Source organism: Mytilus californianus, unplaced genomic scaffold (genome assembly GCF_021869535.1).
Source record: "Mytilus californianus isolate M0D057914Y unplaced genomic scaffold, xbMytCali1.0.p SCAF_2, whole genome shotgun sequence".
Classification (NCBI taxonomy): Eukaryota; Metazoa; Mollusca; class Bivalvia; order Mytilida; family Mytilidae; genus Mytilus; species Mytilus californianus.
This window is the reverse complement of record NW_026262668.1, coordinates 93666862-93694478: the sequence shown is the minus strand read 5'-3', so window position 1 is coordinate 93694478 and position 27617 is coordinate 93666862. Positions and strand designations below refer to the sequence as shown.

General features: G+C 33.1%; 1 protein-coding gene and 1 long non-coding RNA gene across 2 annotated transcripts; both read right to left on the bottom strand.

Moving 5' to 3' along the window:
• Positions 1 to 5480: 5480 nt before the first annotated feature.
• Positions 5481 to 14553, bottom strand: LOC127730418 (sarcoplasmic calcium-binding protein-like). The gene is made up of 3 exons (XM_052238829.1): positions 14416 to 14553; positions 7880 to 8324; positions 5481 to 6148 (listed from the first exon to the last, which is right to left on the bottom strand). The coding sequence occupies exons 2-3, from the start codon at positions 8292 to 8294 to the stop codon at positions 5601 to 5603; spliced, it is 963 nt and encodes a 320-aa protein (XP_052094789.1). The 5' UTR covers positions 8295 to 8324; positions 14416 to 14553; the 3' UTR covers positions 5481 to 5600.
• A 4955-nt stretch (positions 14554 to 19508) lies between these two features.
• On the bottom strand, positions 19509 to 21996 carry LOC127730427 (uncharacterized). The gene is made up of 2 exons (XR_007995100.1): positions 21867 to 21996; positions 19509 to 20183 (listed from the first exon to the last, which is right to left on the bottom strand). It is a non-coding gene; the product is annotated as an uncharacterized LOC127730427 (long non-coding RNA).
• Positions 21997 to 27617: the final 5621 nt, after the last annotated feature.

Here is a 27617-nt window from a genome sequence, read left to right as displayed (position 1 = left end):
TGTTACATTGTATTTACTTTATAGTTTTCCCTTTATTTGTCTTCGTGCTATTATCTTTCTTTTGGCCATATGACATCTGACGTGACTCGGTATTTATACATCCCGCTATCAGGTTTTTAACTTTGGGTGTTTCTGGTGCAGATGGTTCCTGATGTACTCTTCGGTCGCAAGATGTTTATAACAGTGTTGTTTCCATTTTGTTTACCCTTGTATTTATATTTTATCTAATTTGTACTTTATCGATAAAGTGTATACTTTATACGATAGGTACTATCAACGACAAAAACATTTTTATCGGCGTCTTTGTCAATTTACTATCAACTACAAAAACTTTATTGTTGGCGTTTTGTCAAATTTACTATAACAACTACAACCTTTATTGTTGGCGTCTCTGTTAAATTTATTCATATGTTTGTTGAATTTTTTAGTCAGTTGTGTTGTATGACGGTCTGTGATGTATGTTTACACAGTTTTTGGCTGCTGGATCCCAATAATTGTCACATTAGACTAGTATTATGTCTGTTTGGGTTGCTCACCCAATTTTGTCAATATAACGGAAGTATAAACAACTGTCATACAAGTGAGAGGTTTGGCTAGCTATAAAACCAGGTTTAACCCACCATTTTCTTCGGAAAATTCCTGTACCAAGTCAGGAATATGACAGTTTTTTTCCACTCATTCCGTTGGTAAATAGCGTTTGATTTTGTCAGTTTTTATGGACTTACCCCTTTTTTAATTTACCTTGGAGTTCGGTATTTTTTTATACTTTTTTCCCATTCAAAATTATATTAACTTTATAAATAAATGATCAGTATGGCATAATCTGGTCACTTGGGTGTCAGTTTCAGTTTCGTCATTAACCCATCGATGTTGATATAATAGTTGATCTAAAATGGTCGTTTTAAACATATTTATTGGCAAACTTTGAAATGACACACCCTTATCGAAAGATATTTTTTAAGGCACAGGAAAGTTTTGAATCAATTAAATGTAAGTGTTTCTTTTTAGCTATGCGTATAAACTATTTGCAAGTAACGAGGTATGTTGCACCATAAGTCATTCATACAATGTGTAACAGGAAAACCTTTTTTTTTTTTTTTTTTTTTTTTTATTATTTTTTAAATGTATAAAAAGTACTTTGTATGTATTGTTCATTTCATTAGAACACTGCATTATGGTGTGCGGAAAAACAGACTTGTCAAATCATTATATTGACAGTTTTGGTACCTCAATGACAATTGAAACATCAATTACAACATTGCCGTTATAATCATTTTTCTGTATGATTTCCTTACACATAGATGTCTACGGCAAACAGCAACCTTATTTATGTCCTTCGACCAACTAGTGTGGACATGTCGCTATATTTTTCATAATAAACTCAGTTTGGAACTCTAGGAAGTCGGATTCACATTAATCTGTTATTTTCTCATCTTTAAAGATCATAATTCCAGTCAACTCGCCCCAATGTCAAATCGCATCAACTTTGAAAAGAACTCGCGCCACTGATTATTTCAATGCAGTCCCATTCAGACTTGCCAACTTGCTCCAACAATAATAGAGATTACAATCCCAGTGAAAATAAATGGCCCATCGATACTATGACATAGAAAATACGTTTTGCAGACTTTTACACACTTGCCTAAACTTTGAAAATAACTAGGCAACTTGTAATATGAAAAACATTATACATTTTATAGATTTTCCATACACTCACCGACAATATCTTAAAATCACGCCCACTTTATAAAACGTTGCTTACTTTAAAAGCAAGTTGCTTTCTTTGAAAAAAGGAAAGCAATACGTGAACCCGAGACCGCTGATCATGACTGGTCACCAAAAAATGTTCATGATTTTGAATACGGTAATGATGATGTTAAACATCTCTATTATGGAAAATATGTAATTGTGTGTAGATATTTGCTTGCACACGTCAATTTGAAGCACCGTTGAATTTTAGTTGTAAATAGAAAAGTGTATACAGCTACCATTTGAATGTACCTTTTAAGGTTGGAAGTTGACATCATTTTTTCTTCGTGCTTAATATACAACGTTCTAATCCTAATTCCAATTCCAAGTTTCTGCAAACCGGATGTCTAAAGCAAATTGCACAGAGCAATCGGATTATAAATTTCAGCACTCAGTTTGCTTTATAATCTAAATGCCTCTACTTTATTTTTCATATCTTTATATTTTATTTCCTGGATGCTTTCAATTATTCTTTTACTCATTATTGAAGCTGTCTGTTCTCATGGTAGAGGTGGTATAGAGAAATTAAAAGTACAATTCCACGTGAAGTGTAACTCTGTGGAAAGCAACTTATAAGAATTAAGGTTTCGTATTTTGTTCTTGAGAGTAACACACCAGTTTCATTAGGATCTCTTATATTCTGAAAAATATTTTGGTCTTATAAAACATCATAAAATTTAAGGATTTCCTGATGTTACTTAAACAGATCCAAATATTCAACAGGAAAACCTTAGTTTGGAAGAATATCTTGTTTTCAGAAGTTTTATAAATTTGAGAGACCACCATACTGTTTCATCAGATAATAATCCTTTATAGTAGTTTGTGCATATACACATATATCTTATATAGGTGATTGTGTGTTTAAAGTAAAATTATGAAAATTTAGAATAATCGTGATGTATATGTGTATGGTATTAATATGAGTTTAGAATGTAATGGTATTCATAGAATATACTTAGAATGTTATGGTATCCATAGAATTTACTTATGACTTGCTGTTACATGCATCTATATTTCATTTATATGTTGTTTTAATATTATTATTGTCTGTATTCGGATCACGCCTCTATTGTGCTCTTTCCAATAAATATTGAATTGATTTGAATTGAATAAATACCTGAACATGCTCTCAAAAGAACCAATCTATATAAAAAATATGTAGAAATATATAGATAGACTATAATAGAGAATGGAAAAGGGGAATGTGTCAAAGAGACAACAACCCGACCAAAGAGCAGAAAACGGCCCAAGGCCACCAATGTGTCTTCAACTCAGCGAGAAAAATCCACACCCGTGGGGGTGGGTGGGGGGGGGGGGGGCTTCATTTGCCCTCTAAACAATAATGTATACTAGTTCATCGAAATTGAGTGGAGGGGGCTTCAGTTGCCCCCTAAACAATAATGTATACTAGTTCATCGAAATTGACGCCACACTAAACTCCGAAACATATAAATGAACTTAAATTTAAAAAACACACAAGACTAACAAGGCTAGAGGTTCCTGACTTGGGACAGGACTAAAATGCGGCGGGGTTAAACATGGTTAAACAGATACCAGGATTAGAATTTTGCACGTCAGACCCGCGTTTCGACTATAAAAGACTCATCATTGAAGCTCGAATCAAAAAAGTTTAAAAAGGCCAAATAAAGTACGAAGTTGAAGAGCATTGAGGACCCAAAATTCCGAAAAGTTTTGCCAAATACAGCTAAGTAATCTATACCTGGGGTAGAAAATCCTTAGTTTTTAAAAAATTTCAAAGTTTATATAACGTGACAGTAACTCAAAAAAGAAAAAGAAAAGAGAAACAGCTAGAGGCCTGAATACCTTTATCATGACCATGATTTAAAGTTTTATGTCAAGCCTATTACTGGCGTGTCCTGAATTTAGATAATAAATGAGAAAGTTCACATTCCGCGAGTGAAATTAATGCATGCACGTGGTTTTCTTGCGCAAGAAATAGTAAATGGAAAGTATGCGCACTCATATTCTGGATTAGAATATGCGTTTGCGTCATCATGTATATTTATTCTAGGCTCAAGACTAATGTTAGTTGAATTCGGATGTCAAACTACCTACCACAAGTGGTTTGTCATTGTCATTCAATCCGGACTTTGTGTGAACGGAACAGATATTGTTGTCAAATCGGATTTACAAAGATTGCAAAGATTTAGCCCCTCCCCGTGATCGACTCTCCCACTCGCGAGGTAAAGTTGCCACCGTAGAGCAGTGGAATATAACGACTGACTTATTCGGGTTAGGTTTTCTCTCAGAATGCACAATAGCATGTTGTATAAATTACTACATTCACAACCCCCAGGGGGTTCACGCAAAAAAAAAAAAACTGCAATGTCTCCCCAACTGTAAACAATGTTTTGCAGACTCTTCACTTTTCACTTTTCTGGACCGTCCGTTTGACACACTGTGTAGTGAAAAACAGTTTAATTGTGATTAACAAAAATAGGTGGTAACAAATTGGTTTACAAATTATTTGTATTTCTAAACAGGAAACCAGTTAAAGTTACTGAAAGATGGATCAAAACTTCAATCTTCAAAATATTGGGAAACATTTATCAGACTAAAATGAAGGAGAACCCAAAGTCAACCAAAACAAAAATTCTATTGGAATTCGAGATTTTCTTTGTCTTTCAATTACAAGGAAAGCACCGACTAATCATCTTTTGTGACGGGGTGTTTTTATCGGGGCAAACAGTTGTTTTCAACTTTATTAAAAAAAAAACATTTTTTTTCAATAACGTACATGAACAACAATGATTTTGTTTAATCTATGTTGGTTTTACAATTTACTTATATTCTATAGAAACTCTATTTTTTTCACTTCTTGTCTGAAACATAATATTTTTAAGACATTCAGAATTTAGAATTTAACAAAACAATTGGAATTTTCAATTTTGTCTTACAAAATTGTCTTATACAGCATTGTATAGCGCTATTTTAGATTTTTATATTATGGAGTCAGTTGACATCTTTCAAAATTCTTTGAAGTATATTATCAATGCTCTTTGACATTCAAATGCCTTCAAATTTTGACCTGATTTAATGAACCAATGAACAGGAGATTTGCACTAAATCTTTATATTTAGAATTCTTTTGTAGTTTTGAATTTGTTGTGAAAATATAAATCCGAATCTCATGATGATAGACTTTTTTTTTACTTTTCACATTTTTTGCGCAACTAACTTCCCGAATCTTTAAAGATATGAGGGGTAAAAACTTAAAAAAAAATGCAAAACATCATTGTGCCAATCGACATAGGAAACGAACATTTTCTAAAAACTATATACAAAAAAATTCAGAATCCAATAATGCACCACAACATACCTAAATATAAAGCAAAATTATACTAAAACAACCCGACATTGTAATCTACAATATGACCACACGACCTAAAACTAAAGGTTAATAACCGATTGACCCTACCAAAAACAGAACGACTGCTCTTCTATCATAATTATTGAACTATTCATGGTTGATGGTAAAAGGTTCAGTATTATAGGTCGTGACGTTGAAACCCGGATCAAAGACATGATACACAGTATTCAGTTTACTTTATGCATTACGCGCATCTTCAACTGACAATGCAAAAATTGAAAATAGACATAGTAATCCAATGAACGTCCCACGATTTCGTGGGTTTATTCTGGTATTTTTCATTTGTATAAGATACCTAGGAAATAAACATTAAATTATTACTTTTTTAAAAACACAGATAATTTTGTGACTACAAATGATTTATTAGTTACGTTTGAAAGTTAAGCATTAACAATTTTGACAGCAAAGACTCATTAAAGTAGCAATCAGTCTCCATATACTGTATCATTCTGTACCATTGCTTATACAAACCCAGCCTTGTATGTTTCATATACAACATCTTTCTTCGATGGATCATCATTGGTGAGGAATACTAGCCAGTCGTCAATGTATTCCTGTAACGGAACCACACCATGGCTTGGATTGTAAAATTCGAATGCCTTCCGAAGGAGAGCCTCGTTGTCATGACCATATACCTTATATGCCTTGACGTAGTTATCCAGTGAAATCATTTTAGTCTTGTCTGTATCCAGAATGCAAAATATGTCTTCACACAAGGCTTTCATTTTTGCGACAAAGTTTTTCTTGTTTTCGGTATACTCTTTCTCTAGATCTTTTAAGAGGTCAGCTTTGGTTATTTTATTATTCCCTTTAATGATATATTTCTCCCACCATGCTTCTATTTTAGCGACTTCCATCTTTCCCTCAGATTTGCTTAGGCCTTCTACCAGAGGGAATTGCTTGAGTGTGTAATCAACGTCAGCACGTGTGATAATCCCGTCATGATTCACATCAAGAGTGCGAAACCAGACATTCCATTTTTCCTGCAAGAACTCAATTCCAGACACCACTGTAAAAAAACAACTTATTATAAACTAACTCACCTTAATAATGGTAATGGATCTTTTACTTTCTTTTAATAGGTGAATAATTTGCTATTGCATGAAATCACATGACGCGAAATTAGATATTACCATTGCAATGTTTCTGTATAATAATTAGTCTTATTTCATTTATTCATTTATGGTAAATAGCATAAGTATAGCCTATATATATATATAATATCAATTAGAGATTTAAGCGTAAATATAAAACAAATTAAAGGAAGATTCCTAAATATTTGATTCACACTACCAATTCTAATGGATAAGAAAAAGTGTCAGTACCAAATTAGCACTATGACAGTCAATGTGACTTTATAGATATGCCATAATGTTTAGAATATTTAAGTGCACACATGAAGATGTCATTTAAGTAATGATTGGAAGACCTTTCGAAAAGGGCTCTGGTCTGAAATTAATTCAAGTGAATTTTCGTTTCCGAACAGAGAATGAGAATGAAAGAAAATTACATGTTGCAACTTTTCGTAGTTTAACAGCGTTATAAAAACTTTAACCGCGCGTACATTTTGAGTATGAACAGCACAATGTGCTTTTACATACACCCTGCAAAAAAAATGTTAATAAAAAAAATAAAAATCTTTACTCAAATTTAAGGTGGATGTTTTAATTAAAATCCATAGAATTTTTTATTAATTTGTCAAAATGTAGTTTTTATCATGCTTTTTTCCAAAATATAATAAAAAGTATGGGTCACCGGACTTTTTTTCACACTACAGGTTGTGAAAAATTTTCGGATTTTGTATAGATTATGCATGGAAAATCCAATTGTGTGTGATAAAAAGAAAACTACACCATAGAATCTTAAGATAAAATGTGAGAAGATAGCTCTTATAACATGCTTTCTGATAAGAAAAAGAAAAAACGGGGTCACCGGTCTTGTTTTCTTGCTACAGGTAAATTCACAACACTTTCTATTATAAAAAATACTTTATCTGAGTTATCTCCCCTTATGTGGCAAAGTTGAAAAAAAATGATTCAAGCAAAAATATTGTGTTTAATAGAAAATACAGCCGTAAATATGATAAAACACATAGTTTTTTATATTAACATGAAAAGTCTTACATATGAATTACATATTACTCTCAAAATTTGCACATTTCATTAAAGATCTAGACCAATTGTTATCTGCTACTTCAAAATCCAAGATGGAGGAAGACACCCAGCCACCTTAAAGTATCACAGTGTCATAAGTGTACGTTTATGTCGTATTTCAACATATTGGCTTAATTATAAATGCATACAGATTGCTAAAAACTGCAATTGAAAAAAGGACATTCCTTACCACGTTAAAAACTATGTCGGGAGTTAATCTATGTATGTATGGTCTACGATATACAACCCTATTCAGTTTGATTATTAAAGGATGCCCCTCGATTGAATATTTAAAGGGCCAGAATTATCAACACAACGAAGGCAATGGCTATTTTAAAATTTAAAGTAATGTTTAGTCATAGCAAACACATCTTATGTCATTAATCAGTGATATTTCAATAGATATTTTGAGAAGGGTTTCGGCGTTGTTTGGTTGCTGTCTCATTGACTCTACCCAAGGCATGCAGCCTCCTTTTATTTATACAGTATCGGAAATATGTTATTTGTTTATACAAAAGAAAGAAAAGAGAAAATTTCAAACTAAAAAATCTTTAACACGTGAAAACAGTCATAAAACGAAGACTGACCTGGCGTACTTTTTGTCGGTATAGGAGTACTTTTCTCCGGCGTAATACTAATGGTAGTTTTCGTCGGCACAGGGGTAGTTTTTGTCAATATAGGGGTAGTTTTCTCCGGCGTAACAGAAGTCTTCGTCGGCATAGGGGTAGTTTTCTCCAGCGTAACGGTAGTTTTCGTCGGAATAGGGGTAGTCTTCTCCGACGTAATGGTAGTTTTCGTCGGCATAGGGGCTGTTTTCTGCGTTGTTATGGCAGTTTTCGTCATGGTAGTTTTCTTCGGCATAGAGGTATTGTTCTCCGGTGTTATGGCAGTTTTCGTCGGCATAGTTGTAGTTGTCTCCGGCGTAATAGTAGTTTTAGTCGGCATAGGGGTAGTCTTCGTAGGGGTAGTCCTCGTCTGCATAGGGGCAGTTTTCGACGTCATGGTGGTAGTTATTTTTGTTAATTACGGAATCTGTAAATGAAAATTGTAATTAAAATAAAACACAGGTATTTGCTAATTGAATTTGAATATAATTCCGTTGCAAAGTTTCTCTTTGGTCAAAATGCAAAAAGGGGTTTTCGATGAATGGTCCCAAATCAGTCGGTATAGCCGTCTGTGTACAGAGAAGAACTTTGTTACCTTGATTTGCATCTTCTTGATCGATTTAAGAGATTTGAACATCGATAAACTACTGTAGCCTTAATTCAAAATCGCAAAATGTATTCTGACCTATTCATTCAGTTGAAAGGATATTTTTTCACGTTTTTTTATACTTTTTTTAACATATTTCAACAAATTTTATATATTTTATACAGTATATTTTTTTTAAGCTTGAAAACGTAGATGCTACATAATCTTAGGACCTTGTATTCTTTATAGAGCACACATAAAAGACAAAAATAATGCGGCAAATGATTATTTATGCTTAGTCGAATAGAAGTAGAAGGTTTGATTATAATAATGAGGAGATGTGGTATGATTGCCAAACAAGTTTGTGAGCACTGAACCCTCCCCCTTACCCGTGGTGTAACAGCACAACATAAGAACAAACTGTAAAAATCAGTTGTAATTGGCTTAACTCAAAAGATCGGTAGGAGGCACAACATCTGTACTGAACTACTAAGCCATTGTGTTTTTAAAAAATAAGACTTATTCACGAGTGTCATTCGATTTATCGAGAAAAATTATCGTGAAAGAATAACTAACGGTGGTCAAGCATTGCGATCGGATCGTGAATGCAATTAGATGTAAGTTTACTTCAAAATTGGTGAAAAAATCTTCTGTATTTTCATAAGGTGCCACAAATCAGGAAAAAAGAAATATGTATGTCAAAATGATTCGACTTCCTTGATTATACTATGCACAGCGGCAAAGAAAAAAGTGCAGTACTGTTTAAGAAAACACAAAAGGCAATACACATTCCTATGCCAATCATTAAGGAAAAATCACGTTTTGTATCTATGATGGTTACATTCGAATATATCATGACATATTTAAAACTTAATCTTTAGTTTGTCAGATAGTACAGTTAAATAAAACTATGTCATTACTTTAAAAGTTCATATTATTTTTGAAAAGTATAATTTTGTTGATTTTTAATCATTATTGATCGTGAAAGATCAGGCAACGCATTATTTTGATCGTGAAAGACAAGACAAGACTTAATGATCAGAAAACAATATTTCTTTTACCAATTGATATACTTGTAATTGGTTGAAGCGTTAATTACTTACTAAGAACGTTTTTTAATGGTTTTATTTTTTTCACATTTTTTTTGGTGATATATTTATCTATTATGGACTTTTGGCGAGGTCAATACGTTAATGGACTTCAATGTTCTTTCTGTGCATTTTACATTGTAATTTGCAAGATTTGTTATATTGACCGTCAATATATATATATATATATATATATATATATATATATATATAAATTGAAACATAGTATCCATATACTTAAAAATCTAAACAAGGCTTCAGGCACATGGAATACCCTTTGAATCACACGATCGTAACAACCAAAGAAAAAAGAAGAATGCTACACCATATGACATATGTGACGAATTAATTAGATAGTCAAAAATTAACATTTGATGTCTGACGGTAAGAGGCATTTCAACCATCTTGAAAGATTTCTAGGATCACTTATTACAACTCGGGCTAGTATATGTAAAGACGAATATATATCTGCTTTATATTTTCATTGCATTGAAAGATATTTGTTGTTTTATTTTTCTAATTGATCTCGTTAGGCTGTCAATCAACAATTTATAGTAACAGAACTTATTGAAATGCATCAAACTGACAAGTTGTCACAGCAAGCTAGGATGGTCAGTTAGGGGAAACTGAGAAGAAAACAATCTAGACAAAAACAAACAAAAATCATATTAAACGTAAAAACAACGAAAAGCCGCTGGTCTGACAAGTGTTTCAAACTGGTTCGAGTTGTCTTTCAAACTTTTCCGAGCTGTCTATAAAAGTGGTCCGAGTTGTCTATAAATTGGCCCGAGTTGTCTTAGTCCGATTTGCCTTAAGGTCCAAGTTGTCCCGATTTCACCTCAGGCTGCCAAGACGCCATTTTTTTATCGATATTTCTTTGAAATCCCGTTGGTCAACTATAGAAAAACATCATAGGAGTTAGTGTTTGTTTTGAACCGACGGTTTGTATTTACACTTTGAAACGACCCAAGATTTAAATGCTACCTGTAAGTGTAAGTAGGTGTATGACAGTTTCCGCAAATGTCTAATATTAGTCGTATAACTCTTGATGTGGCTCTGTATATGTGCATCCAGCAGTATGCAGGTGGGTCCAGAGATGCGATTCGGACACTTGAGGTTTTTATAGTGTTGTTTTCATTTTGTATACCTTGTATTTATATTTTACTAAATCGGGAAAGTGTATATGTCATTATGCTTTACTATATACCGACTATATTATCAACTACAAACACTTTTTTTGTTGTCGTCTTTGTTTGATTTAAGTGCATGTGTGATTGAATGTTTAATTCAGTTGTGTTGTATGTCTGTGGTGTATGTTTAAATAGTTTTGGTTGCTGGATCCTAGTTATTGTAATTATTAACCAATTATGTCTGTTTGGGTTGCTAACCCAATTTGGCAATACTACGGAACATTGAACAACTGCCATACAAGTGGGCGTTTTATCTAGCTACAAAACCAGGTTTAACCCACCATTTTCTTAGGAAAATGCCTGTGCCAAGTCAGGACTATGACAGTTGTTTTCCGTCATTTTTTTTAAAACAATTTTCCCACTATTTTTACAAAAGTCAGCAAGGATCTTCGTTTTATGTATATGACTGCATAAAAATTTATGAAAATTCGATGAAACAATCTTAACTTTTCATACGACATAAAACTTATGCAGGATGGACAGACGGACTTATATTGTTATAGGGCAACTAGTCGGTCAGGTGTTATCGGTTTATTCCTTGAATGCCTACACCTTTTAATCTGCCGACAAAATACAGGTAAAAAAATGTTGGCATTCAAGGAATAGTGACTTATTTCATTTTATTCTTTATATAACCTCTTTTATATTCATTTTATTTATCTATTATTTATTTTTTATGCCATACTCAATTGTGTCGTTTTTATTTAAAGTTATGTTTTTTTATGTGAAAAATTCTGATAATTAACATTTTTGACATTTTACTACGTTTCACAATTGGTATTTTAGTTTTTTTTTAAATAGTTAGTATAGTTGTATATATAGTGTCTCATAAGCCTACTTAGGCTGGGTATTTGTCTTATTTTATTATTGTGCAATGTATATTATATAATCTGTATATAACTTTGTAGACAAGTATGTGACACTTTAATAAAATAGATTATTATTATTTATTATTATAAATTATTAAAATTAAATCAAGTGTAGTCAAAACAAACAGTATTATAATATGTGCAGGTAAGCTGAGTTTCCCATTGAAAATTCCAGGTAATTTTTTTATTTTCCTGTTTGTTTGCAATATATTAATATTTTTTCATTTTTTTCTGTATGTTTGAGATGATTTTTTTATGGATTGATAAAAAAAACTTAAGTGTAGCCAACAAACTAGTTTAACCTCGCAAATTCTGTATGTGCCTGTCCCAAGTCAGGAGCCTGTAATTCAGTGGTTTTCGTTTATTGCTGTATATTACATTGTTTTCCGTTCATTGTTTTGTACATAAATCATGCCGTTAGTTTTCTCGTTTGAATTGTTTTACATTTTTCATTTCGGGGCCTTTTTTAGCTGACTATGCGGTATGGGTTTTGCTCATTGTTGAAGGCCGTACGGTGACCTTTAGTTGTAAACTTCTATGTCATTTAGTCTCTGGTGGAGAGTTGATTCGTTGGCAATCATACCACATCTTCTTATTTTTATATTAGCTCAGTGAATGTATCTGGTGTCGGATCTTTAGGTTGGAGAGTTTATCTTCAATTTCCCTGTATTTCACTTCCGTAAAACAACACGTTTTCCACCTGTTGCGTGTTGTAGTTGCTGGCATCTTGTAAGGGCCGCTTAAGATCTTCTAGAGCATTGAACCAGACATCTTTGACTTATTCTACTGGCACCAATGGCAATACAGCAGCACGTCGTACCAATAATTGTTTGCTCATACATTAAATGTTTCTATGAATAATACTTTAAACTTTAAATGATTTTTATTTATAAATGAACTTTAAACAGTCGTTTTTTCATTTATTTGTTTCAATTTTAATTTTTTACTCTGTATCTTAATACTTTTTTCTTATTATTATTTTTTTTAACTTAAATAATTAAATATTGTGTTATCCATTTCATTTAAATTATATTTTAAAGGTGAAAATAATTTTTACCCTTAAAATACTCTTTTCCTTATTATCAAATTTTGTTCTAAAACAACATCTAATTACTAAAACAACATCTATTCAATTATTTTTGTAGGCATTCGAGGAATAGATTTTGTATAAAATGTAGGCATTCCAGGAAGACAAACAAAAGTGAACCGGATTACGTCATGCCAATCCAATGTCGTTTGCTATTCCAATTACAAATTTAAGTTATCATGTTATTAAATAATGATTTGATCGTTTTCGTGGATTTTTGCATTAACGAATAAACGGTAATAGATCTTTCACGATCACCAAAAAGCGGTACCCGATCTTTCAAGATCCGATATATCAAATTTTTAACAAATATTTTCGTTTTTTGCAAAGTGTCTGATTATACTATTAACACAAAATAACTTTAAGAACCATTTCAAACAGAAATATGGAACGACATTTTTAAGAGAAAACTAGTTTATACATTCAAAATATGAAAACAAATCATGATTTTTCATGTTTGTGTCTTTGGAATTTCGATGAGCAATCTGCCGTTTGTTGTTTTGTAAAAACGGTTTACTTTTAAACCTTGATTTTTCTAGGATACTGATCATAATGTTAAACCATTTTGACAGACATTTTTATTTTTCCTATATTTGTCATTATAATTCATTAAATAAGATTATTTACTGACGTTGCATTTGTCTTCTCGATAAGATTTCCTTCACGATTTTGTCAAGATCTTTCAAGATCCAATCGCATTACTTGACCACCGTTACTTATTCTTTCACGATCATTTTTCTCGATATACCGAATGACAGTCGTGTTATTTCAGCCGATACACAAATCTATTTTTGAATCTCTCAAGAAAACTATAAAATTCGACTGAAATTTACCGATAATCAAAATGGCTAGATGAAACAGAATATACTTCTGGATTGGTAAAATTGTCTCACAAAGGAATAAAATATTATATAATAATCACTCAACTGCTTCTGTAACTTCTTTGACTAACGCATGCATATGTCTATGTTGTCATAAACTTGTGTTGTTAGGTTGATGTAGCATTGCCACAATACTGCTATACATATTGTACTAAATGGAATTTTGAAGATAATACTATGAATAAATTGATGAACCAATTCAATCTATTCATTTGTTATAAAATTAAGTAAAAGATTTGACCAACTGTTGGCACGTCGGGTTTTCAAAGATGTCGAAGATGAGAATATTTAATACATTTGAGTGAAAATTCTGTAAAAGCGAGCTATTCCGAAAAGAAATCTAAATACGTATAATTTTATGATTATTCCAATTTCGAATAATGCATTATTTAGCTCTTAGATATTGACAAATCTTTAATATCTTTGCAAAAAGAAAATATAAATATTTGATGACTGTGTGTGTGTGTGTATCAGACATAACACACAATACCTTGGAAAAGGAGCAATTCAATGTTGCTGTATCTGATCTTGACAGCCCTTAGACTTAAGATATATTGCCTAAGAACAAATGGATCCATACACACATACAGTTTAACAAGGACATTTTAATCACAGGCACTTGTCTCTGAAAAAAATATCTATATAGTGTTACACTAAATCATATAGGTAATTTTTTTCAGAGACGATTGATCATTCCTTATTCATTTTTTTTTTAAATTTAATTGATTAGTAAAATATTATATATGTAATCTGGGAACAGTATATCTAACAATATATATGCTCCTGATGTAATTTCAAGAATATTATACAAACTTACCGGAAGTGGTATGGATCTGGCCAAAATGTATAGTGAAGACCAAAATTCCGATTCGTATTATATACTTATATGCTCAAGGTATTTACCTTGAAACTGTAAGTTGTTATGTACAAAATCTTACCATAAGGATGCAATGTCAAATGTGTACTTAGACAAAAACTTTGTATCACCCGTCATTATCATGATTCACAAGATATTGCTAACTTCGGTATTTTTAGGCACCAAATATTGTATTTTAAGATGAAAAATGTAAGTGATAGCACAATCATACCAAAAAACAAAAAAAAATATTTATCCGTACTACTTTCAAAAAGAATTACCCAATTAACTGTTATATTTGTTTTATTGGAATTATTAGTTTGAAAATTTTGGAAATCATTTTAAATTGAGGAATGTATGTCCTTATGCAAAGTTGTCCAGTTTTGCTTTATCTTTTATCCATGTTGGTTTTATCAGCTCTTGAACGGTTGTACTAGTAAATAGGTTATGCATTTTCAAATATTTTGGCCACGACTATCACCGAAGAGACACTAATGGTCAATGTGTGCATCTGGCGCAGAAAAAACAGATGGTACCGTTAATGTTGTTACTACCTTTAGGTCATCACAAGCCCAGTATCCAGTACGGAGGTACTGACATGAAATTACGGACATTTTTTATTAGACTTTATTGTTTTGGAAAATATTTTGAATTGAGGAATGTATCTCCCTCATGCAAAGCTCTGATTCCTTGCGCGGGTTTGGCTTTACTTTTTTGTCCATTCTTCGTATTATCAGCAGAACATTTGTATCAGGTTTTTGATTTCAAATATTTTGGGCTCGACCATCACTGAAGAGACGCTTATTGTCGATATGCGCATCTGGTGCATTGTTATTGGTACCTTTAATGTTATTAAACCTTTTCATATGCTACAAATTTACATAGCTTTTTGTTTGATGTATAAAATTCTACAATTCTATTAAACTAGAAGATATAACAAACTAACTATTTAAGTCTCTTATTTATAAGGGTTGATAACTGACAGTTCATTCGCCTTTCGATAGCCAAGACAGAACTAGATAAAACCATGCATGGAAATTAAATTTTCCCACCAGTCTATATATAGCATTTGTAAAGGCTTGTTCGATGCACAAGGAAACAACACTAATAATTGAATTTATTGATTACACGGATCACAAAAGGATTTTGATGGGTGTAATTTGGAGATCAAATAACGGTTAATCACAATTGGAAACGTCTTTACAACTAAGAACCTAGTACGAATATTTGTGATGTATTGGAGGATACAGAAAATTCCGTGAGGTTGGGAGAATTTTATTTTCAAACTGCATACACAATGCAAATATAGTAATACACGCAAAAACAGTGTTTGCGATGCGAGAACAATATCGAAACTATATTTCTTTCAATTTGAGACACCAATTTCCCTAAATTTCTGGCAAATTCGTTCTTTTTGTATGATAGATATTCTTCAATATTTTAACTTTTTTCATTTATTTAATATGTTCTTGCTCTTATCCATACGATTTTACAATAGAAGCAGTTTATATGTGCTGCCCCTATATCCTTATTTTCCACGTGGTAAATAGAAATATAATAAAATAGGAAAATTATTCAATAATCGTACGAATAAAGTTTTCAAAACATGCATCATTTCAATTCCAAAGTAAACTTTCCCTTTAACACATCACTAAACAACCGCTTTATTCTAAATGATCTTATCTGAAGATGAAACTTATCAGAGATTGAAGTTGCAACTCAAACACGGTGGTGATTAAGACATAACGATAATGATTCAGTAGTTAGAAATTTAGTAACTAGTGTTACTTAGATTTGATCTTTTTATTTGTTGAGTGGATAATGAATGCGAGCAAACTAAGAGTCGTCCTGTCTTTCTTTAAAATTGCACAGACTCATTCGGTAATACGTAAATATAGTAGCTCTCTATTTACTTTTTTGTCATCTAAGGTGATACATAGGAAGAAAGTTACTTGTCTTATTTTCTTATGTGTGTTTCAATTCTAAACAATAGAAGTATAATAGATGTCAATTTTCTGCAAATACTCATCGTTCAAGTTACCAAAACCGTTCTGTTGAATATGTATTTTCATCGTGAAATTCAGGTGCATTGTCCAGACAATCGGTAAACATTATGAGTGAATGAAAAAAATCATTGAAATTCGTACGTGACCACAGGCATTATTTAAAAAAATAACGTTTTCAGTAGCTTGCATCCTTCATCTATAGTCTGATGTCTTTTATATCCATTAAGTACTTGCCTCTAGACATCAGGCGAACAACTATCAGCTCATATTGATCAGCATGTCACTTTTATAACGAGGGGGGGTTACGTTAATTAAAAAAAAAATACAACGAAAATAGGACAAAATACAGGTGTCTATATAATATGTCAAGCTCTGAATCTTCCCAAGTCTATGCAAATTGTGAAAAAAAAAACCAAAAGGAAACAATGATCTGCCATCAACAACACATTCTCCAAATAGTATAATAAATGAGACATGACTAGATAAGACAACCACGTGAACGTCTCTCTTGGATTCAAGTATGATTTCACGTATCCGTAGAAAATAGTGACATGATCCTAGGTTTTATAAAGACAATATACATTTCGACTGTACTGATTTTCACATCATAAGTGATTCTATAGTTATGGGGCTATTTTTGTTAAAAAATAGTATACAGTTTTTCGTATATGAATAAGAGAAGATGTGGGTGTATACATTACATTTCTTGTTATAACTGAAGTTTGCTTTCATTATATCAAATGAATTTTGTATACCCCCGCTCGACAGAGTCCGGGTATATATGAATTCTCATGATTGTCCTCCGTCCGTCTCACTTTCGTTTTCCAAATGATAAATAGAGAACTGTTTTTTTTTAATAGTTGAAATTTAAATGGAATGCGTGGACCAGTAAACACTGCTCAAATTCTATTTTCGTCGTTTTCACTTTTACTATTCCAGATTTGTGTCACTTGATCGTTGGAAATATTGGAAAAAAAAAACAATTGCATTTCCGGATTATAAATGGAGAACCCCTTTTTCAAATTAATTGAAATTTTAATGGAATATTTTGGACCACTAAGGACAGCTTAAGATCAATTAATATCGTGTACACTTTTACCGTTCCAGAGTTATGGTACTTGATTGTTCGACAAATTCAAAATGTTTTGGTTTCCGGATAATAAATGGAGCACGACTTCTTGAAAATGATTGAAATTATAATGGCAGGTTAAATTCGGTTTTCGACGTTTTCAGTTTGTTTTTTTTTTAAATAGTTTCTAAAAATAAATGGAGAACCCCTTTTAGTCCACCCAAAGTTATGGGGTTTCTTCCGTCAAAAGCAGTTCATAACTCAATAATACATAAAAAAGACAATAGGAATTACCAAACATATTGGAGAGCACAACAAACCACACCAACCACCAACATCTCCAATATATGTACAAACAAAGGCAAACAACAACGAACAACATATGGACATATGGTCCAGATAGCATGACTTGGTACAGACGAACAATCATTCTCTATTGCCTATCTAGACCATATGTCGTAAAAGTATAAAACACAATAAATAACCCAACACAGTCCAACTATCAAACAGGAATACCACTACCATGGACAAGGAAATAACATACTGCATACTACTTGGAAAGCAGTGTGAAAGTGTACTTGAAAAAGTGGAATATAGTCAGGGTAGCCCAGCTGTAGGTTGAATACTGCGACCATTTAAATGAATTATTTAGTATATAACGCATGTAGCCCTTCTTGTTGAAAGATGCAAGAACCTTTCAGAGGTTTGATATATAATGTTTCAATGTTAAAGTTCCTTTCACGACATTACATTAGAAGATGTGCGAGTAATAGTATTTGTTTACGAGAAGCATTATGATAATGATAATGACTGTCTGCCGTATTTGTTATTCTGTAACTTTTGTATTAATGCAAGGTTTCCTCATCAAAGTCAGCTTCATCAAAACGGTGGCACTCCAACGTTTGAATTACGGTCACGGGGGTCGCTGTAGTTAGGTAGCAATACACAGTTAGAAAAAAAACTTAAAATTGACACTCATAATTTTTAACCACCCTCTTTCTCTTGCTTTCTAACAAATTAGGCTTTATATTTGTGTTATGCATGTGATTATTTATGGAAAGAGCATCTTCCATAGATTTGATTTCCAATAGTTATAATGGTGAAATATAATCTCTTTTTGGTGTAACCATGGCAACAATCTGCATTTATTTGATACAAAAAATTGCAAAAAGGGGGGTGAAAATGTAACAAAAGTCCCCAAAATTTGGTCCAAAGGAGAATTTCTATCCATTAGAGTGATACCTTTCCTGAAACCATAGACATTTATCTATCAAGAGGTCGAAAAAAAATCATATGTATTTCTGCTAATTTTTCCATAAAATTGAATTGAAAAGTTCGAGGGTCAAATCTTTGTTGAAAAACACTACAATAATTTCTGGACCTATGGGCGGTACGGATGGGAAAATACGGACTGTCAAACAGAAAATGGCCTATAAAACATACAAAAAACAATCTTGATGTTCATATAAACCCACTTGGAAGGCTATACTATTCTTCAGCTATCTAAAAATCAATTTTATTGTACAAAAACTTTCATATTTAAAAAATTCATCATGGCCAAAATGCGAAACTAAACTTCTAACTGTGTATTACTACCTTAGATGGTTCACCAGGAACGATCAAAACTGAGACCAGTGTTTTGGTATTGCTTTGATACATGTTTTGTTAGAAAATGGGTATCATTACTAAAACTATGGTAACAACTTTGTCTGGCAAAGTGTAGAATTTCAGCTGACCTGTTGCGTCCATTATAGATATTGATGCTACTGAAAACAACATATGATATGATTAAATGTAATCATTTTGTTTCCCAAATTTGATTACTAGTTTACCAGAAACAAGTGTCAGTTGAACTGAAACTAGTAACCGGAATATGTTTTAATTTCAAGGTTTCAGTACAGGAAAAAATCCTTTTTGTTTGTTATCCGTACATTATTTTTCTTAATAATTAGTATAAAATTCAAAAAATAAAACAATAGTTAAATCAAAGCCATTTTAATGTCTTAAAATGCTAAAATGAAAAGATTACAAATGTTTACAAGCAGGACCAAATCAATCCATCTCGGAATATGGCATGTAGCGTACTTGTTTTTCAACGATTTATTGCATAAGTCCATTTTTGTACACATCATACACACAATCGGGTTTTGAAGGATCGTCATTAGTAATGAATACAACCCAGTCATCAATATACTCTTGGATGGGAATTATGCCATGGCTTGGTTTGTAATGCGCAAATGCTTTCTGGAGTACTGTTTCGTTGTCAAGGCCAACAGCTTTAAAAGCTTTCACATAGTTGTCTAAAGAAATCATTTTGGTTTTGTCGGCATCGATTATATCTGTCATGTCCTCACATAATGATTTAATTGTCGCATTGAAATTGGTTTTATTTTCTGCATATTCTTTCTCGAAGTCATCAAGGAATTCTTCTTTTGAAATGTCATTCTTTCCTTTGAGAATGTATGTATTCCACCATTTCTCTATCTGATCATCAGCAATCTTTCCCTCTTTTTTGCTGAGACCTTCAACAAGAGGAAACTGTTTTAGCGTATAGTCAACATCCGCCTGTGTAATAATTCCATCGTGATTTACGTCCAGTGTGTCAAACCAGTAACTCCACTTTTCCCGCAGGAATTCTATGTTACTAGATGTCACTGTATGGCAAAAAAAAGAAGAGAACAATAAGTTTCAGTGTGTAAGAAATAATACTTAACAAAAGATAATGACATAAACAGACACTTTTGCTTTTCCTAAAATTTGTGAAAACGCATTTCATTAAAATCAGATAACGCTTATAGTTTTAACCAATTTAAAAATCTGAAGTAGGTCATTTGAGGTGTATATATATCTAACATATAATGGAATGGGTTCATTTTTGACTGGTTCAATTTATTCATTTATTTCTTTTAGAATCGCTCTCTCTAAAAGTACACTCCAAATGTAATGATTGACAATATATAAATACTTATTGAAAATGCTAGTGGTTGTCATGTTTGAGTAAACAGCAATGCTTTCTGTCTGTAGAAAAATAAAACAAATAGTCAGTATTATGCAGTAAAGACTTGGTAAAAATTACAAAAAGGTGTAATTTCATTGTAGCCCTTTGACTTCCTTGAAAGAAAAAAAAAAAGACAGGGCCATCTTTTTTTGAAGTTAGAGTAGAGCATAATTATAAGCCCAAAACATTTTATTTATCGGTAGATTATTAATAATATTTGCAAGTATTCTTTTTGTCCACAGTAGTGTTATGCGTAATTCAAAAACTCCGTCTCTACGTTTAACACTTTTTAATTGAGGGGGGGGGGGGGGTCAATTATTTAATGTTGTCGAGTTCATTTTAAACTAGACATTATTGTTGAAAATAGAATTGTGTTTTAAATTCTGAATGAAAATATTTTTCTAATAACTCGATACCTTTTTAACCATAGTTCTATCCCTTTTGGATGTCGTATATGGAATAAATAAAGGCAACAGTAGTATACCGGTGTTCAAAAGTCATAAATCGATTGAGAGAAAACAATTCCGGGTCACAAACTGAAACCGAGGGAAATACATCAACCATAAGAGGAAAACAAAGGAACAACAGGAAAACTGAAGTGCAATAAAAACAAACGCCAACATACATAGAAACGAACTATTTGATAACAACTGCCATATTCCTGACTTGGTACAGGACATTTTAAGAAAAAATGGTGGGTTGAACCTAGTTTTATGGCTAGCCAAACCTCCCGCTTATATGACAATGTTAAAAAATATCGCTAAAATGACAACACTACGTGACAGAAATACAGCACAAACACACGCAAGAACACTCATCACAGAGAAACGCACAAACAAATAATATAATAGTCGACACAACGTGCAAACCGCAGAACAACAACGGCCATCTTAAATCATTTCCAGAGCTGCAACACTTATGCCTGGGACTAGAAACTTAAAGTATTATTTTGAGAGTCAGTTTTTAAATTTTATTCTATGACCTTTGTGGCCCATGCAAAAATTTAAACATCATTGCAAAATCTGGAAGGAAGAGATTCTATATAGTCCATAATTTGTCTCGTGAAATTGCAAAAGCTCGTTTAAATTCCTGAGACAACTAGTTTTGCCTATATGCAACTTCAAAGAAAAGATTCAATTTGACCCTCAAATATATTTCATAAACTGTCGTTAGTAATACACAATATCAGTTCGTTATGTAATACAAACATTCAAAGCATAAAAGTTGCATTACCAAACGACAAGACATTTTTTTTAATTTACTTAGAAAAGTAAATTAAACCAATAACCTAAGATATTAAAAGATATCAAAATCTCGAAACGAAGTAACATTTACTCACTTGAACTTGTGTAGTATATACTTCAGTGTCCAATACTGACAAGCTTCAAGTTAAATCATATACTATATATACTAGCAATCATGTTGTAGTAAACAACAAAAAAATTCAAGGACACTTTAAAAGAGTCGACGTTAGGGAAATCCAAAAGTGAATACCCTACATAAGTTGACCTTTTAAATAGACAAACATTACTTAAATAATGGGCAGCTCAAAACTAGGATAAATATATGCAAATTATTCACTGATACATTTCAGCTCTCGTTTGATACCAAATGTCCTTAAATATCTATCCCAGTTCAAAAGTTTTTTATATGCAAAGGTCATATTTATGGTGTATTTCATACTAGACATATGAATAACTGTATTGTGTAAATGACTAGTGTGGCGCATGCATTTCATAGAACAACATTGTAAATGTGATTCATTTCTTTAAAAAAAAATCCAATTTGCTCCTGAAATCAGTGTTTTCTTCATAAAAAATGCTATAAGTAATTTATTAAATATTCTGCGAAAATGTGTCGATAGCGCTGCTGGTGGACTATCAGTCCCCGGGCATATCATCAGCTCAGCAGTCGGTACTACCATGATTTATAACCAACCTTTCTTAGATTGTACGTTAATAACCTTAGAAATTAACATGAAACTAAGGTTTCAACTCCCTCAGGCAATATTGACCTTAAACAAATTTGGCTATTAATTTAGGTCCTGTTTCTTCGTATAGCTCTTCAACTGTTTCGGTTCTTATGTATCCTTGACTTTCGAATATTCGACTTTGAGCGTTCCTGATGAAGGTAAATTCCGAAAGGCGCTTCGGACGCATGCAAATTATAAAGTGTTGTTTTCATTTTCTATGGTCATAACTCTATAGATTGAAGGATCATATGTGTACCCTTTTTATGTATGTGAAATATACCCCCTTGACCATATATTTGAATATCTTCTGCTGAACAAAATTTGTTAACATTTTTAAAAAATGATATGTTTAAAATTGATTGGCCATATTTTATCATTTCATTTAGTATCATGGTCAATCCACAGTAGTCCAGACTCTGTGATCTTAAGTCTTGTTCATTAAAACATTAGTTATTTTTTTAAATTATTTTAAAGCTGTTGTAGAATCAATTCATTTTTATCAATTGTATCTTTATTAAAGGATCTAAAATGATTTTCCAATTTCAAAACTGATATTTGGTTCCTTTTTATCATTGCTATCTCCTTTTAATTGTTCAACCAATATCCAATAGGCTTTTTGTGATTTTCATTTTGAAGATTAACAAAATTATTAACAAAATCATTCTTGAATTTTCTCATTTCTTCTTTTCTCATTTTTCTGTAACGTTTTAGGCATTCAAAATATGACCCTCTGATGTAGGGGTCATCGCTATACATGTTGATATGCTTTAATGATGTCAGAACAAAAATGTAACTATATAAAAGATTCTGAAAATCAATCAATTTGATACTTTTATGTTTAAATAACTGATTTGATTAGTTATAATTTCTTGTAAGGAATTCTATGATACGAAGCTATAATGCAAAAAGAGGTAATAAAAAATCATTGTATCACCAGAATTTTGGCATGATATACTATCTAAAGTAACGTTGCCGGCCTTTTTTTTGTGGGCGATTTTGGGACATCAGCTTCATTCTAAAAGGTTCATTATGTCTTTTTGATCGAGTTATAAAAATAAGGAGATGTGATATGATTGCCAATGAGACAACTATCCACCAAAGTTCAAATGAAGTGGATGTAAGAATTTATATGCAACCGTACGGCTTCAACAATGAGAAAAACCCATACCGTATGGTCGGCTATTCAATTGGTATTTTATAGTGTGTCTTTTTATGTTGTAATGTTACACTACTGTCTCAGGTTAGGATGAAGGTTGGCGCCTGTTAAAATGTTTAAACCCGCTTCATTTTTATGCACCTGTCCTAAGTCAGGAGCCTGTTGTTCAGTGGTTGTCGTTTGTTGGTGTGGTTCATAGGTGTTTCTCGTTTCTCGTTTTTTATATAGATTAGACCGTTGGTTTTCCTGTTTGAATTTTGGGGCCCTTGATAGCTTGCTGTTCGGTGTGAGCCAAGGCTCCGTGTTGAAGGCCGTACTTTGACCTATAATTATTAACTTTTTATACATTGTGACTTGGATGGAGAGTTGTCTCATTGGCACTCAAACCACATCTTCTTATTTATTTGATTTTTTTTTTTATTTTACCCAATATAAAAATTCACAATAAAATCACCCTTTTTTTTACTTTGCTAGGATCGCATTTTTTTGTGCAACAACTTACCACATATTTGCTTGATAAAAGGATTACGTTGAGGATCATCAACATTCATGCTTAGATTTTATTGTTAGTATTTTAATTTTTTTCATTTGTTTATGTGATCTTTAAGTGTCTAAATTTGAGATAACGTATAAACAATTTTGACGGTTTATGATTCAAACGATCGTAACGAATGTCCAGTTTTATGACGAAAGAGAACAGGAAATGAGCACTAGTACCATCCATTTGAAACCTAAGGTTCCTTTGACATATATCGGACTCAGCACCCTAAAACAGGTGTGAAAATGTTATAACGTATCTTTTCTTATATTCAACACGGCATTCAACTTTTAACTAGACTTATACAGTCGCCGGTGGAATTCGAAAATTAATATTAATTTTTACCGCTTTCATTTAAAACAAAGTAAATACATATATCATATGTATTCTTATGTGAAGTAAATTGTTGTAAAAAGTTTAAAAAGCAAAGTTCTGTCACATGTATGTTGTTTTTTGCATGTTTTTTTTGTTTTATCACAGTAAGTTATAAAAGTTAATTAAGATATGGAGAAAATTTTGATAAACATACGAAGGAATCTTCAATTAAAGTAGAACACACTTTACACACATTTTATCTATACAGTCCATAATGATTGAACATGGCCTCTTTTACCTTTGCCAGTCTGGATTTTTTTACCAAACATTCAACTTCACATCAACTCTTGGAAATTTACAATTCGATTTTAAATGCACTTGAAAATAAGGAAGATACATGCTTTTTAGTCTTAGATGCATGATTTTTTCATTAGTTGTTTTTGGCTTTGAACTAGCTGTCAGTAACTGCGAGTGCTCTCAGATCTGTACTGGTTTGTTGTTGGAATGTATAAGTACCCTGCCACGTCTGGTCTGTGTTTTTATTAGATGTATTTCTGCTTTGTATCCATCTGATGAGTTAAGCCCTTTTCAACTGATTTTTTATAGTTTGTTCTTATATAGTACTGTTACACCTCTGTCAAAGGTTAGGGCAGGGTTGGCACTCTGTAGATTGTTTACGGATGATACCTTCTTTGGATATTCTAGTAGAAATCCTGCCTTACTACAAAAAAATATTTCAAATGACTTAACTGAACTTAATAACTGGTCAAAAAACCTAGGGAAGTGTCTTTTAATCCAAAAATGACAGAAATAATATATTTCACAAACAGGCAATGACCAGAAGACCTTTCATGTCGACTAAATAATAAACCGATAGTACCTAATCACAAACACTTGGGTATAACTTTAAGTGACGATTGTAAATAGAACGATCATTTTTTTTTTTAATTTTCAAAAACATATCAAAATTTCTAGGCGTACTACGGAAATTCAAATATAAACTCACTACTTCAAATCTTGAAAAACTTTATTTAACTTATATAAGACCCTTATTTGAGGAAGATTGTGAAATATGGGATAATTATGTTGATGCAAATACTGAACTGTTGGAAAAACTTCAGCATGAAGCTGCAAGAATTGTTAAAGGCCTACCTTAGTGCAACAGTGACATTTTATGTTCTAAATTTTATGTTCTGAATCGGTATAGGAACCTGTAAGAATTGCCGCGTCTGCTTACCTTAGGTTAAGTGCATAACCGCACCGATGCTCTTGGATGGCTCTTTGCTGGCTGTTAGCGTCTGCTTTAAGTATCCATTATTCCAAAGAGAGGGATTCTGGGTACTTCCGGTAGATCGTCTAAAGATGGTGTGACTAAATACCTACCGGGGTACTACACTCCCCCCAATTTTATCAATTAAGACCCCCCATATAACAAGGGGTTCCCTTGGGTATGAATACACAACTAGATGTTTCCCCAGGCCCTTCCATAATAAAACAATGTTACAGGATACATAACAATAGGAAACATTAAAAAACGTATTTACATTTATGTACACCCCTATCAGTTCATTTGTGTAGCCAGATCCATTACAAGAGGATCAACCTGCACTGCTGGCATGTCCCCTGCTTGGTTGATCCCCTAGTTCCCCTCCCTACAACTGGAAGTCATACTCAAACTGGACGGGCTGGGTTGGAAGTATCCCCTCAATGCCCTCCTTTTGAATGACTCCTTTTCCTTCCCTTTGTGGATTGTCTAAAATCCCACACACACCATTGTTTTCTAACAGTGGATGCACTGTGAGCAACTGCTGATTGTGTTCTAAGAAAGCAATGCCAGGGTCCCATTGCTGTGACTGTTCTCCATTCATCTGAGCTTCTTCTGCCTCGGCCTGCTCCACTCTTTCTGCCCAGTTTCCAACCTCCCTCAACATCTCTGCTGTCCCTTCGGGCATCAAACCAAGGGCACCATCCCCAATTTTCATCTTTGAACACTCATCTTCTTTCAAAGCTTCAAACGTGCTAAAAGGGGCCTCCCATGCAAGACCAGACATTGTTGAGACCAAGAGGTTCGGGGCACCCCCTCTCTCTGACAAAGGATTGGGTCCTTGATGTTGTACTACCCCTGCCTTGAACACAGTTGTACCCCCTGGCCCTTCTTGACCATGAACTGGGCTCAGAGAACGGTTTCCTAATTTTTGAGACTCACGTTCACATGACTGTATAGTTTCGGGTAACTCTACATGTAGTTGGTTTAAAGGAGACTCCCGTTTGGAACATGACATTACAGGGCTGGTGTTATTTATTGGGTCCCCCTCTTCAGTCCCTGGAATTTGTTTTTCAATATGTAACTCCCCTAATGGCATCTTTGAACTCATATCCATCCCCTCTGGCATGTGACCTGCAGTTTGAAATGGATTGAGAATGAAGGACTCACCAACAGAAACTTCCTCTTGTAATAGCCTTTGCCCTTGACCTGTGCCCCAGTGCTGACTTATCTCTTCCAGTAGGGTGTCTGTATGGGGTTGAGTGATGTCCTCAGAACAACCTTGATTGACTGCATTAACCCTGGAAGTAAGGGGGCTATCAAACATGAGGCCCTGTACTGGTTTTCTCTGTGAGTTAATCTTCTGTTTAAAGGATAGCCCTCCTGGGAGGTCCAATTGGTCCCCCTGGGTAGCACTTATTTGACTTATTGTACCTGTCCTAATCCTATTTGCATAGGTGGATTGCTGGTTTATTTTGAGGTCCTTAATACTTCTGTGTATGGGGGCCAGACTCAGACCTCTGGAGTCGACCCGTTGGAGTTTAACGGACCATTGGTGTCCTCAAAAGTAAGTTTCTTGCCCCCTGGTTTAGAACTTGCTTGCAAAAAATTAGGGCATTCCGTTTTAAAATGGCCTAACTCACCGCTGTGGAAACAGCCTCCCCCTGGGGACCTTTGGGAAGGACTCCCAGATGCTTGGCGGGCATTGTTTCTGACAGCAAAGGTTAACCTCTGAATCTCTGACAATAAATTCCCCAGACTTCCCTGTACCTCCCCTTTCAAAGTGCTAAACTGGGTTTGCAACTCCCTTACTTCCCTCGGGATGGAAAGCCCAGTGACTTCCGA